Source organism: Passer domesticus, chromosome 2, assembly GCF_036417665.1.
Source record: "Passer domesticus isolate bPasDom1 chromosome 2, bPasDom1.hap1, whole genome shotgun sequence".
Classification (NCBI taxonomy): Eukaryota; Metazoa; Chordata; class Aves; order Passeriformes; family Passeridae; genus Passer; species Passer domesticus.
Genome location: NC_087475.1, coordinates 32,236,603 through 32,255,385, shown reverse-complemented (window position 1 = coordinate 32,255,385; position 18,783 = coordinate 32,236,603). Strand labels below are relative to the sequence as shown.

At 35.8% G+C, this 18,783-nt stretch overlaps 1 protein-coding gene across 2 annotated transcripts in view; it reads left to right on the top strand.

The window, feature by feature from the left end:
- TMEM131 (transmembrane protein 131) overlaps positions 1-18,783 on the top strand; it is a 93,152-nt gene that overhangs the window by 40,737 nt on the left and 33,632 nt on the right. For both annotated transcript variants that reach the window (XM_064408138.1, XM_064408137.1), the window contains exons 5-12: positions 5,972-6,095; positions 6,996-7,112; positions 7,988-8,110; positions 8,777-8,857; positions 11,506-11,656; positions 11,788-11,844; positions 12,751-12,812; positions 17,881-17,989. In XM_064408138.1, coding sequence (XP_064264208.1) covers positions 5,972-6,095; positions 6,996-7,112; positions 7,988-8,110; positions 8,777-8,857; positions 11,506-11,656; positions 11,788-11,844; positions 12,751-12,812; positions 17,881-17,989 — 824 coding nt within the window. The remainder of the gene's footprint in view (positions 1-5,971; positions 6,096-6,995; positions 7,113-7,987; positions 8,111-8,776; positions 8,858-11,505; positions 11,657-11,787; positions 11,845-12,750; positions 12,813-17,880; positions 17,990-18,783) is intronic.

Below are 18,783 nucleotides of genomic sequence, written 5' to 3'. Positions count from 1 at the left end.
ATAAGTAATGTATGAAAATATACTTCTGGTTGCAGTAATATTTTAATCCTTTATCAATATATTCTTCTGTGGTGAATGGAGGTTCTTCTTGCTTCACTCAATTTCAGCAAGGTCCCAATCTCAGACAAAATTTTCTCATTGGTAGGGCAGGATTCTGAAGTTCTTTATTTCAGTTTCATATTGATAATCTCATTTTGCATTTCCTTTGAAGTGTTTTGATTAGGGGATTTTTGTAATGTTTTCGTGTTTCTTGTTCCTGAACTCTAGTATTTGGCAGGATATTCTATGAAGGCCCAAGCTGGGCTTGAAAGCAATTCCTTGGCAGTGTTCAAATATTGAGGCCTTCTTGCAGGTGTTGGAGACCTTATGTTACTTTAAGTAATGTAAGGGACATGCTTTACTTTAAGGACCGGATAGTGTCAGACTGAGTAAAAATCTGGAGAATACAGCCTATCTTAAACCTGTCTTAATATGCCTCCCTTTGAATCTAGACTGCACTGCTTACAGTTATTCTTCTAATCACATGAACTAAGAACAAGAAGAAAAGGGGGCATTTAGAAAGAGAAGGTGTATTATGAATGTGCTGTACTGCAGTGCAAACAGATTTATACCCTTCTAAGGCTTGATGTAAATATTAGGGGAGGAATAGCATGGTAAGAAAATGGCGGAATGATATTGTTAACAATTTTGCTATTGGAAGTTTTCTTGAGCTATAGATGAAATGTTTGCATCTACTAGATAGACAGTAGATATAAATATCCTTAAAGCCATGGAAGTCACTTGAAGTAATATAAGATTGATAGAAGTTTAGCAAAATGGTCTGTTTTCTTCATGAACTATAATCCCTTATACAAAAAAATAGCAAAGAATTTTAGCAACTAGAGAATTTATTCAGATCACTGTTTTTCCTACATTTTAAGTACACTTACTTAAAAGTAAGTTGCCCATAATGTACATCCAAATGTTTACACAGTACATTTGATACACTTGTAATGTGTGAGTTTGAGATTGTTGGAATTTTAAAGAAATGTTGCTAAAGGAAACGTCATTTCCCTTGGAGTTTGTTGAATGTGAGAAATTGTTGACAGTAAATTGACATTTCATCCAGATCTGCCTCAGGTTTTGTTCCCATATCATGCTAGACTGCACAATGCTGCTGAAAGTTCATTACACTCCTAGACTCATTCCAATCACACTTGGTGACATGGTTGGATAAACTCTACTACTTGTTTATGTGGTTTTGATAACTGTTTGGAAAAGGCGTGATTTTGTTGCATGGAATCTAAGTTAGATTCCTAACTTAAAATGGGGCACTTGCTCTGTTTAGTTACGTTGACACCACCTTTTTGTCAAGTCTTATGTCAAAGAACTTTCTCTGTTAAAAGTCAGAGAAATCTGGAAATTAAGACACAACCAATGTATAGCTTAGAACATATAAAAATCCAAAACCCTTCTGTTTTCTTTTGCTTTTCTGAGTTGGAGCCATGTTTGAGAATGCAAATGTATGTGCTTCAGTTACTCTTAACTTCAGGTAAAGAAGCCACTTGCCTGTGTCACTCAGCTGGTTTTGTGTAGGCAGGAAGAATGCTGTACTCGCTAATTCTCTAGTTTTGTGTGTGATGCAGGCTTCCTTTCTGTAAGGAAACTAGCGTTTTCTTCAGAACGAGGCACAAAAGGCATTCTCTTTCAGTCTCTGGAGGTAACCTTGTAAGACCAGCTTGTTCTGTTTCTTTTAATTAAAAGTAGTTGGATACGTTACAAGTCAACACCCAAGTTCTTATTGTTGGAGCTTGCTCAGTCTGATCTGCTGGCTGGAGAACCATCTTCATTGGTTCAGGAAGTTCATGGACCTAGGAGATCAACCAGGGCACGTGACTTTATATGCTTTCCACATTACTCTTCTGCCTTCTAGGCATCTGTTATTCACCCCTGTCTGATAGAATACTGTATGACAGGATACTGATTTAACCCTTGTGACACTTCTGATATGTTGCGTGACGACAAGTTTCACAATTGTCTCCGCAGTTACCAAAGGTGCTAAATGAAAAAAATACATGGGGGGAAACATGTCAAATTCTCAAATGCATGAGGAATTTACCAGAATTGAATATTGAGTATATTTATCTATATTCCCAGCATTTCAAAATGTATCTAGGAAGCTTTTGATTGACTTCATTTCTCTCTCCAGTCTCATTAGAAAGAGTAAGGGATGGAAGAGGAAGAATATATAGCTGCTGAATTCATATATTTTGCTTTTCAGTGATAGATTTGTATCAGTTTTCGTAAATCAAGTGAGCATTTTACAGACGTGCTTAAACTATATGCAGTAAGAAGAAAATTAATTGCTCTTTGAAAAGGGCATTTTCTCAATTTATATTTGCTTCACAATGAGTAGCTACATATTTTTGCCAGTTTTGGGCCAGTAACTCAAGGACTCATCTCCCCAAACTTTGCAAGAGCTTATTTCCATTGTTAAAATAATCTACCTTTTGATCTCTGGAACTGCAGTGAATTCCATTACAAGGACAAGCTTACAATGCACTGCAGGTACTAACTCAGACTTTGAAGAGTTGAGTTGCAGCAGTAAAGAACATTAGCACAGGCTTCTTCACCCATTTGACCAGGCACCTCGCCCTTGTTAATTAGCATCTTCTCATCTAGGTTATGGTATCAGATTTTTTATCAGTGTAGGTTGACATTTTTATGTAGGGACAAAGAATCAGGAGCCAAAATCTTACATGCTTTGATAGCTCGTGTTTGCCTGAAGGTCTGTGTCTATAGCAGCTTCTCACAATGAAAAGTGCTAGCTTTGACTGCTCTGGGAAATTTGTCTCTAAAATTTGGCATCAGCTACAACCATACTTGTGCTGATCATTGTGGTTTGATAACCTGCAGCTTGGAGAGTATCCCTTATGAGATTGTTGCTTGGTATGCAGGTTCATTAGAGGGTTTTACCATGTCTAATGGCAGAAAAAATAGGTGAGGTTTATGAGGTCCTATTTCTTTATATTTGGGTAACATCACACTTAAAGAATATAAGGTAAGCTGTATCTCAGACAAATGTGATACCAGACTCACTGTTTCAAAATCAGAATTATCAGCAAAAGAGTAAGGAAAACAAAGTCCCAACATCAGAATTTCTTTTTAGTGTCTTCTGCCTTTATTACATATAATTATACTGTGGTAGTTGAGTCTGGAATATGAAATTAGTGAGCTATGGTGGTGGTCATGGCTGTTTCCCAACCAGTTTGTTTTTATAGACTTGAGCTTCTCAAACAGATGTGTAGTCCCTTTTTCTCCACAACTGGAAAAACATGAATGTCTTAAAGATTGTTAATATTTGAAATATTTCCTGGCTAATGAGTTTTATTTGCAAACTACCTTTCTGACATGAGCAGACTGGTGCTTTGCTATTGCCAGTTCATTCAAGAACATTTTCTTGGCTTTGTGATGTTTCACACATGCATCTTAAGTGTCACTGATGTCAACTCTGATCTTCAGTTTTCAGTACATAGCTGTTTCTCTTTTAGAGACCACACCAGTCATGTCATTTGCTCGCATGTAATACAGTGATTAAAATCTACTCATCTTTCTCTTGCTGTTGTGGTTGGAAGGAACTTTCAGTCTGAGTCTAGCTTTTGCTGTCAAGTCCGCATATGAAGAGTGATTGGAGTGCTTTGTTACAGAGTAGGAGGATGACTTCCCCTTCTTGACGAGCTGCTGAATGTGCTGTAGGGAGGAGAAGTACCCAAAAACTGCACTGTGGCAAGCAAAGGAGTTTGCACTAAGGCACTGGGAGCATGTCTTCCACTAAGGAGGGTGAAAAATTGTAGTAAGAACTACAGAACAGACAGCTGATCCTCAGGCTACAAGAGCTTTCTTCAGTGTTGGAGGAGATTGACTGTTTTATTTCTTCCCTATTTTAAAAAAGTTTGCTGTTGGTAGAATCTGGGTACTGCTTTAAGGCTTGACCACTTAGTCTAAACAAGGAATTTGCTGTAAAAATGTTGACTGGTATAGAAGCTTCTGCTTTTCATAGTTACCAAATAGAAAAAATACTCAAGGCCATCTGTAGTGATGTCAGTGAAAGAATGTTTGAAGCAGTGCATTCATAATTCAGGGCGTGCTGGGTAACTCCCCTATCAGCAGCCACTTTTCTTGCTTGTGGATTTGCATGTTTGTTTTTATGGTGGGATTTTTGGTGGAGGTGGGGGTAGAGAGGAGGAAATTTGGAGGGCTGGCTCTCACTTGCATTCCTCTATCTCGTAAGCTTTTTCCTAGCAAAAGAAGAACAGATGCATAGGTTTACTGTTTAATTCCATTGATCAACAGTGTAGCATTTGCAGTAGTTAATGCAAAATGTCAGAGCTGATAAACTATTTCCTTTTCTGACATCCCCATGTATGCTAGCAAGAAATGAAAATATTTTCTGTTAGGGCTTAACCCAGATGTTTGGTTTTGAAAGGTGAGAGAAATTGTGGTCTTTGTCACTGGTGAAGTTAGAGGAGTCAAAATGAGACTTTTTTTGACAGTGTGAAAGAAGGATCAAGAACCAGTGGTTGCTGAAGGAAACATGAAATTAGGTGAACTCAGCAAGCAAAGAGTTTTACAGTGGCAGACTGCAGATATATTTTTGTTAGTGATGATGTAATTTTTTGATGGTTAATAACTGTGTCTTTGAATTAATAACATGGTCTTTAGCATCAACTTCTTTAGCCCAGGTTTCATGCATAGGAGGTTCTGTAACCACAATCACTTTGTAAATTGTGGCATAGTGTGTTTATTGTCACTAAATTCTCCATTCAATGGAGCCTTTAATTTAGAACACAGTGACATTGCTTCATCTGTTGAGATATATTCCACACTCCCGTCTAAGCTGAAAAACAGTGACTGCAATAGCACATATTAATTTGGTCTGTTAAGGTTAGTTGAGGATGGCAGAACAGCTGCCTCCTTCTGGTCATCATCACTGCAGGTACTACAGGTAGTAATTCTTATCAGTTTTGGTGTCCTTGCAATGTTTGGAGCAAGTGATGTGGGAGAGAATACTACATGGACTACATGTAGCCTGAAAGTTAAGAGTTAGCTATTTTCAATTCCAGAATTCAAAATGCAGCAGTTTTTAATCTGTAAACTGCACACTTTATTAGTGCTTTGGTGCTGATTCTTAAAATATATGGGTTAAAAGGCATGAAAAAAATTCTGAAGAGACAGTAATGTCTGAAAAATAATTGCTGAAACAGGACCATCTATTGTCACTTCAGCTGTTGTAAGCAAAAGGAAACTAGCCAAAAGCTTGTGTCAAATAATTTGTTAGCATATCTTGTTACTGAAAACTGGAGTAGTTGTTTGACTGTGTGACTTCCATCTTTTAAGGCTCCTAAATTCTAGAATTTATCTTAAGCCTTTTTTTTTTAACTTAAGGTATTAATTCAAATACAATATGAAAATAAAATAGTAGTTGCTGTACACGTCTGCATACTTAATTCTGTAGAGTGTATTATAAAATGTAATACCAGACAAATTCTGGGTAATACTTATAATCTGTCATGGAAAAAAATATGCATTTAGGTTTTTGGCTAATGTGTGTTCTGTTTATTTTCAGTTGCTGTGTACACGCTGTCTTAAAATAGTTATTTAGAGGTTCTAGCATAGGAATAGAAATCTTTGCTTCTTTTCATTCTGTAGTAAAAAATCTGACAATAGAATTTCATGAGCATGATGCAACATTAAGTTGACCTTCAGGAAAACTAAGCAATAAAATAATGAAAAATATGTTAACTACGTAATTCCTATAGGCCCAAGACATAGACTTGAAAAAGCATTAAATGCAAAGCTCTGTTGTCAGTGTTCGTCACTTTTGTGCTTGTATCTGGTGTAGTGGGAAAAATGTCCAGTGATTTTTAGATTCTAGATTCTTTATTCTAGATTTCTGACACTTTGTAAATATTTTCTCTCTTTATTTTGACAGGCCGGTTGGAATGCCAAAAATGGAAAAAGTTTACCTACATAACCCTAGCTCAGAAGAAACAATTACATTAGTATCAATATCTGCTACAACATCACATTTTCATGCATCGTTTTTCCAAAATAGGGTAAGTTTTTTTATTTTCTCAAAATTAGCTTTTCTTCCTCCTCTCAAATTTGAATGGAAACTTCTCTAAAAAGGTGACTTACTGCAATAATTACACACCTGGAAGTATTAAGATACTGCAGTTCTTAATCTCATATTAGAGCAAATTTGAACTGAGCGCAGAAAGGCAAGGAGTCCTGACTACATTGGAAACATATATTATAATTGGTGGTTTAACAGCAGATCTCCTTTGTTGCTGAAGTGAGTAGATTTCCTCAGAGCACTTACAGAAACAGACTGTTCCTATAAATTTTCTGAATATTCTAAGTCGCGTGAAATGGTTTTAGTGTGCAGTAGTCACTCCAGTGTACTTACAGCTGTAAGTAATTGTGATACAGGAACTTGCACATTCAACAGCATGTTGTCAGCAGGGTTAACTCCTAACCACATTGCTGTCAGATAGAGTCCTCTAGTTTCAGTTTTGTTTGCAGGGCCTGTGGCTTAGCAAGACCCACATAAATGTGAAAAAATTCAGAAAACCATTCTGTGATAAGCAACCTGTTGCATTTATGGAAGTCTTGTAGCAGTTGCATTTCTACAGTGGCCTTTGAACTGTTAGTCTAAAATATTTTTGTGATAATCTGAACTCTAAATTCAGTGCAAAAAATTCAATTAAATATGATCCTGCACTAGATAATAGTTTGAAATTAATGCTGTTTTTATTAGTTTGTTACACATTTCATTTGTTTGTAAGTTCTACTTTTTTCTTTCCAAATCTGCAGTTGACTTTCTAATGTCAGTATTCCATAAAGGATACATGAGGATTTCTGCATCACAAAAACTATTGTTCATCTGCATGATGCAATTTATTCAGTAAACAATTCTGCTAATCCCTCTGCTCGCTTGCTTTTATTTTTTCCAGAAAATTCTTCCAGGAGGGAATACGTCCTTCGATGTAGTTTTCCTCGCAAGAGTAGTGGGAAATGTAGAGAACACTTTATTTATTAACACTTCTAATCATGGGGTATTTACTTATCAGGTAAGAGAATTACATGCTTTTCAGAAAAGTGAAGTCTGAATCGGGCAAAGCAGTATTTATTATGGGATGCATAACCATCCAAGGATACTTGCACAATAGTAGTGGGTTGTTGGTTTGGGGAGTTTTTTCCACCAACCCACTTGAAGAAGTTTCCATCCCTGTTGTTTTTTGTAACACAGTTACACCATTGTAAGGATCAGTAGAGCAGTACTGTAAGCCAGATCAGTGAAATTACATAGGATTTAAAATCCTCCCAATACCTTTTTTGCGTGTGTTATTTTACTGGCTCATTGTAGGGATCTAGCTCGTCCTTTTGCTCTTTACTTATCTGATCCAGTGGCAAAACAATGTTACTCATTAAGCTGGCAAAAAATTACTCACTGGAGATTCAGAAAGATAATTCAGACAGATGAGAGAAACCAATAAGTGAAAAATGAGAGAATCCTCTTGTTGAAAGAATATAACTCTTACCATGACAGTGTTTTGGAAACAAAAAACCAAAAATGCTGCCCAGTATAGATAGTTTCATAATGATATGATTAAAGGAACATTTCATATTTCATTAGCCTTTAGCTGGTATCTATCTATTGCATTTTAATCTAGAGTGTCAGAAAAAAAGATGTTTTTTTGATTGTCTGTTGTTCAGTATATTTGTAAGTAAGTAGTAGAAATGAGGAATAGCCTGTAGCTGCAGACTAAACTAGTTTCTCTATTTCAGAGCTTTAGTATGATACTGGTTTTAAGGGTTTAGTTATAAGTATACTATTAAACTAATCAAAAAGAGTTCATGGTGGATTGCTAAAATGGGTGGGCATGTTAGGCTCTGCAACAATTCCATACAGTTACTTAAGTTTGTGTTTCTTTTTCTGAACCAGGTGTTTGGCATTGGAGTTCCGAACCCCTATCGATTGCGCCCATTTATTGGGGCACGAGTTCCTGTAAATAGCAGTTTCTCTCCTATCATAAATATCCATAACCCTCACAGTGAACCTTTGCAGGTGAGCATAAGAGAAAAATCATTAAATGCTTGTTTATGGTATTAATCTGAAATTTTGGTTGTTTTTGTTGCTTCTTAAAATTCTGTTTGAACTTTAGCACTATTTGAGGACATGTATTTCATATTATGAGATTTTTTTCTGCTCAAATGCAAATCAGTTTTAGACATTTTAGATTATAATTGCAGATCTCTTCATTTCCTAAACTGAGATTTTCCAGTGAAATTCCAGTTTTTAAATTAGTTGTAATTACTGGAAAATAAAGATTTAAACTTCACTGGTAATTAGGACGAATACTGAAGCAAACAAACAGATCTTTTAATCCAGTGATGCCTCTTAGCTTCATCCTGTCTGGTTTGCACAGCATACGGTGTTGTTTCAGTATACCCCAGTATGTAATCTTGGAAACCATTCTTAAGTTTGGGCAGGATTGCTGTCTTTACCTAACCAAATTCTGATTCTGTTAAGTGATTCACAAGCAGTAAAATGCTTTAGAAAGCACATGAAATGTAGCACTAGCAAATGGCTACATCAGCATTAAAGTGAATTTGTAAGATATGCCAGTGGTCACATAGTCACTAACCTATGCCATTGCCCATGATAATACCTGATAAGTAAACAGGATCCCTTTAAGACTGAGTGCTAACATTTTCCTGTTACCCACCTCAGGTGGTAGAAATGTATTCCAGTGGAGGTGATCTCCATTTAGAGCTTCCAACAGGTCAGCAGGGAGGTACAAGAAAGCTGTGGGTGAGTAGTCGTGTCTTGCAGCATTCATTGTACTTGTTTGGGAGGTTTTATTTTGATTTGAGCTTAAGCTTTGGGTTTGTTTGTTTGTTTTTTACTAACTTTGTGTTTTGTTTTGTTTTTTTTTAACTAACTTTGTGTTTTGTCATGTAATCATTTAAAATACCCCATTAAAAAGAAAACAGTAACAGAGTCTGTTAATATTATGGTAGTAGGAGTTGAATGAAAGGTTTAATTAAGATAAGCCATATGCATTGAGCTGTGCTGTTTTGAAATGTGAAGAATAAAATTATTCCCATTAGAATGAATTGCACCTACCTGAGCTTTTGGTCCTGGAGGCCTGTGAGCTGGATCTAATGCACACTAAAAAAATATACATATTTTTCTGTTTGGTTTGTTCATTAGGTTTTTTTAAATTTGTCTTGGCTTTTTTGGTGGTGCTGGGGTTTTTTAAGTTAGAAAGTCCTTCCTGCAAATTACTATGAATGCACACATGGGTTGAAAATGAAGCTAAACAAACTTAGGGAAGAAAAATCTATTATGGACTACTAAATAAAACAGCAGTGTGTGTAGCTGAAGTAAATCCCTAGATCATGAGTTGAGAGTGGCTGGAAGCTTCTGGAAAATACTCCTCCATGCATGCCCTGCAGCTACTCCCTACTCATCATGTCTGCTGCTAGAGACAAGGTAGTGGGTTGGATGGACTTCTGGTCTGGCTCATTAAATCTGGTTTGAAGTCACACATACTGATATCTTTAAGTGAAATAAAATTTAGAAGCATCCTGAAGGTACAGTTCTTGTCTCCATGCTATATGTCACACCATTGGTAATGTCCAGCTAGATACAAAACCTATTTTACTTTTCAGTTAGAATTACTTCATTTTTTGATGACTGATTTTTGGTCTAGGAGAGACTTCAGAGCCATTGGGCTCCTAAGTCTCTCTCTTGCTCAAGTGTATCATTACAGTAATGTGACAGTTATATTTGCTTTAAGAGGGTATTTCCAAGTGAGTTACAAAGGACAATCACAATTCTTAATTCTTTTCTGGAGAAAGTCCATTAGAATGGCAGTATTTTAGTTTTAGGTACAAAAGTAGCAAGGAAATAAGTATTAACACAGATCACAACATTTTTAAAAAGGCTGTGGAAACTGATACTGAGGGTTAGATGTTCACATGAAAATGGACAGTAAAGCATTAATGTCCTAATCTTTTGACACTGCTTTGGTCAAATTGCATTGCTTCTAAAGATAGCCCTTTACTGGTTGTTAGGAGAACTCAAGGGGGATGTTTTTCAGAGCATGAAGCTTTTCAGCTTCTCTTGGCCAGGTTGCCAGTTAAGGCAATGATGACTCACATGTGAAAGCTTCCAGTGTCTGGCAAGGACTAATCCTCTTGTTTCCTCTATCCATCCATTTTCATCCCCACTGGTATGCATTTTCGTATAACCATTGGCATTTCAAAACAATAGGGCAGCTTTAAGAAATCAAGCCAGTAGGAGGAAACACACAGATACATACATCATTGTATTGGTTATGTCAAGAGCTGCACTGCAGTTAGAAAAACCTTCAAAGCAGCAGAAATTACTTGAGATATGGTGTTGATACTTTGACATATGGATATACATAATTGTATAAAATTGTTCTGATGCCAAATGCTTGCATGATTGGATGGAGCAGTCTGCATATGCAGGAGTATTTTTTGATCTGACCAATTTTGGATCCCTAGTTACACATATGGAAGAGTCATATCACATCCTTTGATACATTAATGAATGGCTGCATTATGTTTGGCCTGTGAAAACAGAACTTGAAATCTTCTTACTTTGATATTCAACAGCTTTCAAAATATACATCTGCAGTCATTGTGCCTTACAAAATTTCCAGTCAAGGTTTTCATCTTCTATTTAAAAACAAAAGCCAAGTAACCAACCAAAAATCCTTCTACCTTCTGTAGTGTGATGAGGAAGACACTCTGATGCTAGTATTTCAGCTGTAGTGCTCAAGTTACTCTTGTGCTGCAGATGTGTTCAGAAAATACAGAAAGAGGTGTCTTTTAAACCCTGAGTGCAGATTAGAAAGGACAGAATAGACATGGTACAGCAACTGAAATTAGTTTTTACTTTCTCCTGTAAATTACATGGTGACTAATAAACTTCGAGCTCCACAAGCTTCTAGCTGCATAGAGTTATGCACTGTTTTAGTTTGTGTTTAGCACTGAAACTGTATGGCCTGTGTCTGCTTTGGAGAAAAAAAAACCCACTTAGAGTATGCCAAGTCAATATTTGATATTACTGTCAACATTTTTTCTTAATATCTTTTGTTTATTGCCAGATTCTGCTAATGTAGTCTACTATCTTTTCACCACAAATTGAATACATAAAACTTGAAATCATAGAATTGTTAACTTAATCAAACGGAACATGAAAGTTCTCTTGCATATCCCTAGTTTTAATCAGTGTCATATTAGATGATTACAATTGTCCTTAATAAATGTAATGGTAATTTTAGTTGTATGAAGCCTATCTCTTCCTGCTATTGTAGCTTTTTCACTTAACACAATTATACTCAATGCTTCTATTGTAATTATTTGGTGTGACAGCTCTTTTTGTAATTACTGTGCTCTCATAGATGTTGTTTGATTATTTATCAGGAAATACCTCCCTATGAAACAAAAGGAGTGATGAGAGCCAGCTTTTCTTCAAGAGAAGCAGATAATCACACAGCCTTCATTAGAATAAAAACAAATGCCTCAGACAACACAGAAGTTATTATTCTGCCTGTTGAAGTAGAAGTTACAACAGGTTTGTGAAAGAGTGGTTGGGGTTTGGTTGATACTTGGGTTTGTTTTGTGTTTTGGTTGGGTTTTTTCAATTATTCAAATTAATTAACTCTTAGTATAATAAGAAAATTGTAACTTTTTTTTTTTTTAAAGCACCAGGAATCTATTCATCAACAGAAATGCTAGATTTTGGTACACTACGAACACAAGGTAAACCAGTCTTCAGTTCTCAAAGTATTGATCAGGAATAGGGTGGGGAGGGGAAAGCCCAGTACCTTTGTACTGTTCAGGGTTGCCTGTGGAATGATGCTTTTAAAAAGGCAGATTACAACAGTAGGTCACAATAGTGCACAGATGTAAGCAAGCAATAGTTTGCACACCAAGTTGTAAGTCCAGTAGTAAGGTTAATGTTACACAGTTGCACATGGCTTAGTCTAAAAAGCATTTTGGTTCAATTAGTTTGTGAACTTGTCAAAGTTGCTTCGCTTCTGGGTAAGTCTTAATAATTTTCAGACAGGGGAAAAGTGAACATGTGCAAACTTAATCAAATGTTTTATGATAGGATCTTATTTTAATGTGCCTTTAACACATTTTGGCTTAACATTTTACATTAATATTGTTTAGTGATAAAAAAGTAGTAAAACTACTAGTGATCAGAAAGTAGTAAAACTAGAGATATTTTTTCAAATTGTAAGAGGGATTTGTTACTGACAAAAAGCAGTATTTATCTTCTGTTAAAATAAAAAAGAGCTTCTGAGAAACTTTTTAATGCTACTTCCTTAACATATAAAGATTTTCAAGTAAGAGTAATTTCTTCTGAACATGGTGCATCTGAAAAAGTCATCAATTGTAGTATTTTTAGCCTGTTCACTTCTTAATGTGTTAGAAATATGAGTGATAAGCTGAAGCATATAATACCTACTAATATACAAAAAGGCAGTTTTGTGTCAGATTCTTGGGACTAGCTATTTTGACTAGCTGTTCTGTCATGTTAGTATAACTTCATAACACTGAACAGTGGAGGTATATAAGAAACCAGATAGTGTAAATGACTTTATATAAGATTCACATGTTAAAATAGCCTAATACTGAGGTGTGGTTTTTGTTCTTTAACAGATCTGCCAAAAATTTTAAATCTGCATTTATTAAATTCAGGAACAAAAGATGTGCCAATTACAGTAAGTTTGATTTCTTTCATTTTGAAACTTTCTTCATGGATTTACTTATTCTCATAAAAATTGATGATTCACAGGTTTACCATGTACTGGTCAGAATTAGAAGCTAGGTGATGTGTGACTGAAAGTGTAACTTAATAGCAGAGCAAATAATTTTTATGTGTGTTAAAATTAATTTGCATAATAGTCTCCTTCGAATGTTCTGAATCGCATTTTTTGGCTGTACCTGCAATATCTGAACCTTTGGAAACTTTTATACTTGAAAACACTAATTCATGTTCAGTAGGTGAGAGATTAATATGGAATCTGTAAGATTCTTTGTCCTCATCACATTTACACATCAGTATGTAAAGTGGTTCCCCAACATAAGATAAGCCAAGAGTGTAGCTTTCAAGAGCTGTCTGTAAAATTACCCTTTTTTTCTTGAGTTTATCTGCTTTGTTGCTTGAAATAACAAAAGAACCCAAACACTCTAGGGCCCTTTGCAGTAAGACCACTGGAGCTGAACATGAAGTGCAGCCAGCTTCAGAATTCTGGCATTTGGATTTTCTACTTTCTGTTTTCATTTCAGAGTTTTGGCACCAGTCTGGTAGTCCGCCTTTGCTCATTCATACCTTTTTGCGGTGTGATTTTTCTCATTGCCCACTATTTTTCTCACTTCTTCCTTCTTCCCTTCCTGTCTTCCTTCTTTTCCAGATTTAGTTGTGTAGCTTGCTATACCTTGTCCCAGTGCACTTCACAAAGTATTGAAGTGTTGAAAAGGAACCAGAGGAGCCAAAACAATGACTGAAGGATTGGCATGTGTTCCTTACTGAGATCTTAGAGAGCATCTCTCTGTTTATAAAGCTTGAAGCTGTAACTATAAGGAACAGTGTTTTAATAGTAGAGATCTAGCAAAATCTTAGGATACTGGAAACTGAGGTTAGGTGAATTTAAAGTACAAACAGGAAACATTTTTAGTGATGAAGATAAGTTTTCACAGTGACAATAGATCATTGCAGTGCTTGCTAAGCTGTTATTCACTAATAATTTTCAAGAAAAGAGAAACTTACAGTATACTGCAAACAAGGGAAACTTACAGTATACTGCAAAAAGATTTTATTTCATTGAGGTCCTGATGCTTATTGCAACAATGAGGTCAGGTGATCCTATAGGAATCATGGCTTTGTAAGCTATGGCACAACTTCCATAGAGAGTTTTAAAAACCAAAAAGACCTGTATAGGTATATGATTTTTTTTTTTAATTGAGAGGGTTGGTAAATTCAATAAATTGTTTTTCCAGCTGTGTTTGCATGTTTGTCTTCTTAGATTTGACAGTTTGCTTGTTAGTTGGATTTTTTTTAAATTTTTTAAAGTGTGCAATATGCTTGCTGTGTACAATGCAAATAACTATATTTTCAGACCATCAGTATCACTTCTAATACCTGGTTGTGTAGTGCCTGATTTATACTCCTCCATTTAAAAAAATACCCAAGCCCATCCATTTTTTTTAAGCTATGGTCTTTGGACTATGGGCTGTAAACCATAAATACCAATCTAATGGGAAGCTGCTACTTGATAACCTTTATACATGTCATGACAAAACTTTTCCAGAGAAATTTTTTTTACTGTGTATTAAAGCAGTTGATTTGGTTTTTTTAAAGCCTTTGGGACTCACTTGTGCGAGGAAAAAGCTACCACACAGGTCCAGACATGATGTGTTTTTCAGGGTATCACATAGCACATTAAGTCAATTGTTCTTTTCATTAAGGGACATCTTTGTTGGGAAGTTTGTAACCTTTCTAGCTTTTGAAGCACTTTGTGAATTTCTGCTGCTGTGCCAATCAATGAATTTCAAAGTGGAAAGCAAGAATTTCACGAAGAAGGGACTTGATGAATAGCTTACTTCTAGGAAAGCTTGACAAATAGACTTCTGACCCTTTAGAGCTAGTTTAAAAGTAGTGAGACAGACTGTCTGACAAATTTCATCTTAATGTCAGAAGAAAAGGCCAAGGCTATATTTAGCATGTGTTTAAGCTGGGTGCTGGAGGAGCTAAATATCTTCAGGTCATCAGTGTGTGAGAGACTGCTAATACTGTTGCCAGACTTGTAGCTGTTCTACCTTCAAGTACTTAGTCATGCTATGGTCCAACAAACTGGTTAAGGAAGATAGGAGCAAATAATTTTCTTTTTCAAATTTTAAAACTACTTATAATATCTCCCTCATTTTTTAGGGTTGGTTCCATTATTAAGGATAATAGTGTTTACTTCATGACTGGATAAACTAGTCATGCTGCAACAATTAAGCCATTCTGTCAAAAATCTGGTAAATTTAGATTGTTGAACACTATTTTATCCCTTCTCTAAAATGAAAATTTGGTGTTTCCTTATGGCACTTTAAGCCTGTTTGCTAAAAGCAAAGGGATAATTCAAAACTTGAGGTCGTGATCATATTTGATGCATGAAGAGCCAGGAACTTCAGGACAGCTTTAGTGAAGCTGAATTGTATCAGTTTGAAAACAAAAGTGTTTGTGTAAGAAAGTATTAAGTTCTGTCCCAGCTTTAGAATAGGGATTAATTTGTTTTAGCAATCTGCAAGAAGTAGTTTGCTTCTGTGTTATGTTTTCATCTTCTCATTTGCGTGCATGCATCTCAAAACTATCAAGGATTATAGTTTAGTAGTAGCTTGTTCCATGTTCTGGATGATTATTCATGGAGAGAGTGAACTTTAATTAGTTAGGTGTTCCTCTGTTTAAACACAAGGCCAAGAAATTTCTGACAGCTGTGTCTGCAAAAGAGAATAAAACAGTTCAGAAGTGGTTCTGACACTGGTGGCCTTAATCTGCTACCTGTAGCCACAGGGTTTTTTCATCCATGCTAGGTGGGCAAGACAAAACTAGCTTCAGTAGCCTTCTGACTGGTAAGCAGTATAGATAAATATGTGCCAGTCTTCCAACCCCTACTCTTTAGTTTATTAGAATACGTGTAGCCCAGGAGTCCTTAAACCTTCAAAGTCTTTCTCAGGAACTCCTGCAAAAGCACAGAGTTTTAGCCCCTCTTTGTGTCCTTTAGAACATTTAGATTCTTAATTTTCTGCAGTTGTGCTAAATATTGAGTGTGTCTTCACAGAGCAGGGTCAGGAGTCTTGAGTGGGTCATTCTGTGGGAGAGCCATGTGTTGCTGAAGCATGTCTATTTAAAATTATTCTTCCCTATAAAAGTTGCTGTTAGGAAATTTTCTGAGAAAACTGGTGGTATTATGTTCTTGATGGAACTTGTTTTTTTGGTGATTTTTAATGTATACTTCAGGACTGGTTTTACTTGAGCTTTATTTGAAATAGGTAGAAATTTGAGGAAAGTGACATTGAAAGGATTCTTAAGGATGTTTGGTTTTTTTTTTCCTAGTTGTCTTAATTTTGTATTTCACTTTATAGCATGTAATCAAGCAACAAATGAGAAATGTGCATTATATAATTCACAATTTTTCAACAAAACAGTGTAAATTCCTTCCTTAACTAAATTTACCAGCTGTAGACATTTTGAGTAAATACATGTAGGTTTGATACACTGGTTGAAGAGATGCATCTCTGAAACCTGCCATTTTTCTGGTAACAGGCTGTCCTTTTGAATATTTCCAGTTTGATTTACTAAATGAAATCAGCATTATTTCAATCCAGTAATTAAATAAAGCATTTTGCATAAAAAGAGCTTCTAAAAATGTTTATTGTCTCAGTCATCCAGAAGTTATGAACTTTATCACAGCTTTGTTTTCATCTGCTTTAGGAGGGTTTTTTTTTTTTTAAGATATGTCAAGATTTTAGTTTTGTAATGTGGATCTCATTAGAAGAAAGTTTACATAGCTATTAATTGACTTAAGAAGAGAAATACCAAATATCTGCACCCCATGTATGCAGATATGGTGGTGGACAAAGGTCATTGCTATCAATCCAAAATCTCTGGTTGAGTTAATGGAGATTATTCATTAGCTGCAGGAGTAGTGCTGCTTGTTCCCACTAAAGGATCATGTGGTCTGCAAAACTATGTTATTTATGCACACTTTTATGGCTTTAATTTACAATCAAGGACAGCTTGGCTTGGAAGAACTGTAATTTGTTTGTACCACTAGCTGTCTGCCTTGCTCCTCCCAAGAAAGGCTCAGCTGCTTATTAAACAAATGCTAAACCTCTGCAGCCCAACAGAAGGTAAGGCAGCACTCATTTCAGTTTTCTTAATTCAGCATCCTGTGATTTGCTGTGGCTTAACAGCTGCTGAGCAGCTGAGCTGTTCTTAAAGCAGGAGAAGACAGCTGGGGAGGAAGAATCATGGCAGCCATCCTAATTTTAAGCAAAACAAGAATAAGAGCATTTTAAATGCTTCATGCCCAGTTTCTCCATGGAATCTAGATAGAGAGTTTGCTAGCCATCTTTATAGAGTCTTCAGATGACATGGAATCCCTTATCCTGCTGCTTAGCAATGAGTACCTCTACAAATCAGCTCTAGCTATTAACTGACACAATAGCCCTTCCAGTGAAGCCCATTCACCTTTCCCTTCAGTTTAAAACAGAAAATCCTAAGATGTAAAGAGTGACCTTGTAAAGTGTTAGTCTAGAACGAGTAGTCTAGAACAGATCTACAAACTGTTTCTCTATACAGTTAGTTATTTCTTTCTCTGCAGAAAATGGGATTAGAGACAAGGGAAATGTCTGTATCCTCTCTGATAGTTGCACCAGTCAGCTAATAGCTTTGTTAGTGAGTGCACCAGAAACAAATAGCCTAACTGTTGTATCCCTGAAACATTAAGAATAAAAATTAAATCTTAATTTAAATAAGGTTTGTTTTCTATTTTATAATCGTTTCTGGCCATACTGCCACTTAATTCAACATCCTCAAGGAGAGCTCACTGTTACCTACTTTTCTGTATATTGACTGAGTAATTTGTAGAACCTGAAACAAATTTTAAAACCACTTGTAATGCTGCTTTCTTATAGGAAAGACAGATCTGCAAGAGCTTGACCAAAAGTATTTGCAGTTCTATCACTGTGAAAGCATGTTAGCAATGATAAATTTACAGATGCTTCATATTTTGTTTGCAGAGTGTTAGACCTACACCACAGAACGAAGCGATAACAGTATATTTCAAGCCCGTTACGTTAAAAGCCTCTGAAAGTAAATATACCAAAGTTGCAAGCATTAGCTTTGATGGTAAGTACTGCTCCTCTCTTCTTAGAACTGGTCAAGTGCTTCTGAAAACTTACTGAAGTTTCATTGATTATTTTCACTCTCTTAACAAAATACTGTTTATAATTTTGTGAAAAAAATGGGATTTTCCTACCTGACAAAGGCTTACAGTTCTTCTGAACTTCAGTTATTTCTGGAAGGATTGTCTTTGTTTATGATCAACAGGTATCTTAGACTGGTAAATTCAGATGAGAAGGTATTCTTAATTTTTCTAGTAAACATAACTGTATTCTTATGTTAAGGCACTTATTTTTGAGAAATCCTAATAAACAAGGTAACAAGTACAAGTTACTCCTGGGGAAATTTCAATTTCAACAGGAAGAAAATTTTTCACAACAAAAACAATCAGCCATTGAAATATTCTCCCCAAGAAGGGGTGGATTCTGCCGTGTTGGGCACTTAAGATCAATCTGGCCAGAATGCTGAGACATCTTGTTAAACTGTACTTCTGCCAGGAAAGGTTGGACTGAGTGCTCCTTGAGTTCTCCTTCAACCTGGTATTCTATGATTTTTCTCCTACATAGTGACTTTAAATACTGTTCTGACATTTTGTAGAAAGGCATCTCTGTTTTTATAGAGATTTTAATCAACTATTAGAATGGTGGTAACTACTCGGATATTACTGCTTTAAGATACTAGTTGGTGCTGTAAGTCTGTCTGCCTGGATTGCTTAAAAATGGAATCTTGTGCACGCAATAGTTGTGGTAGACATAATTTTAGAAGTTGCATGGAAAAATAGGAAAGAATTGATTTTTATT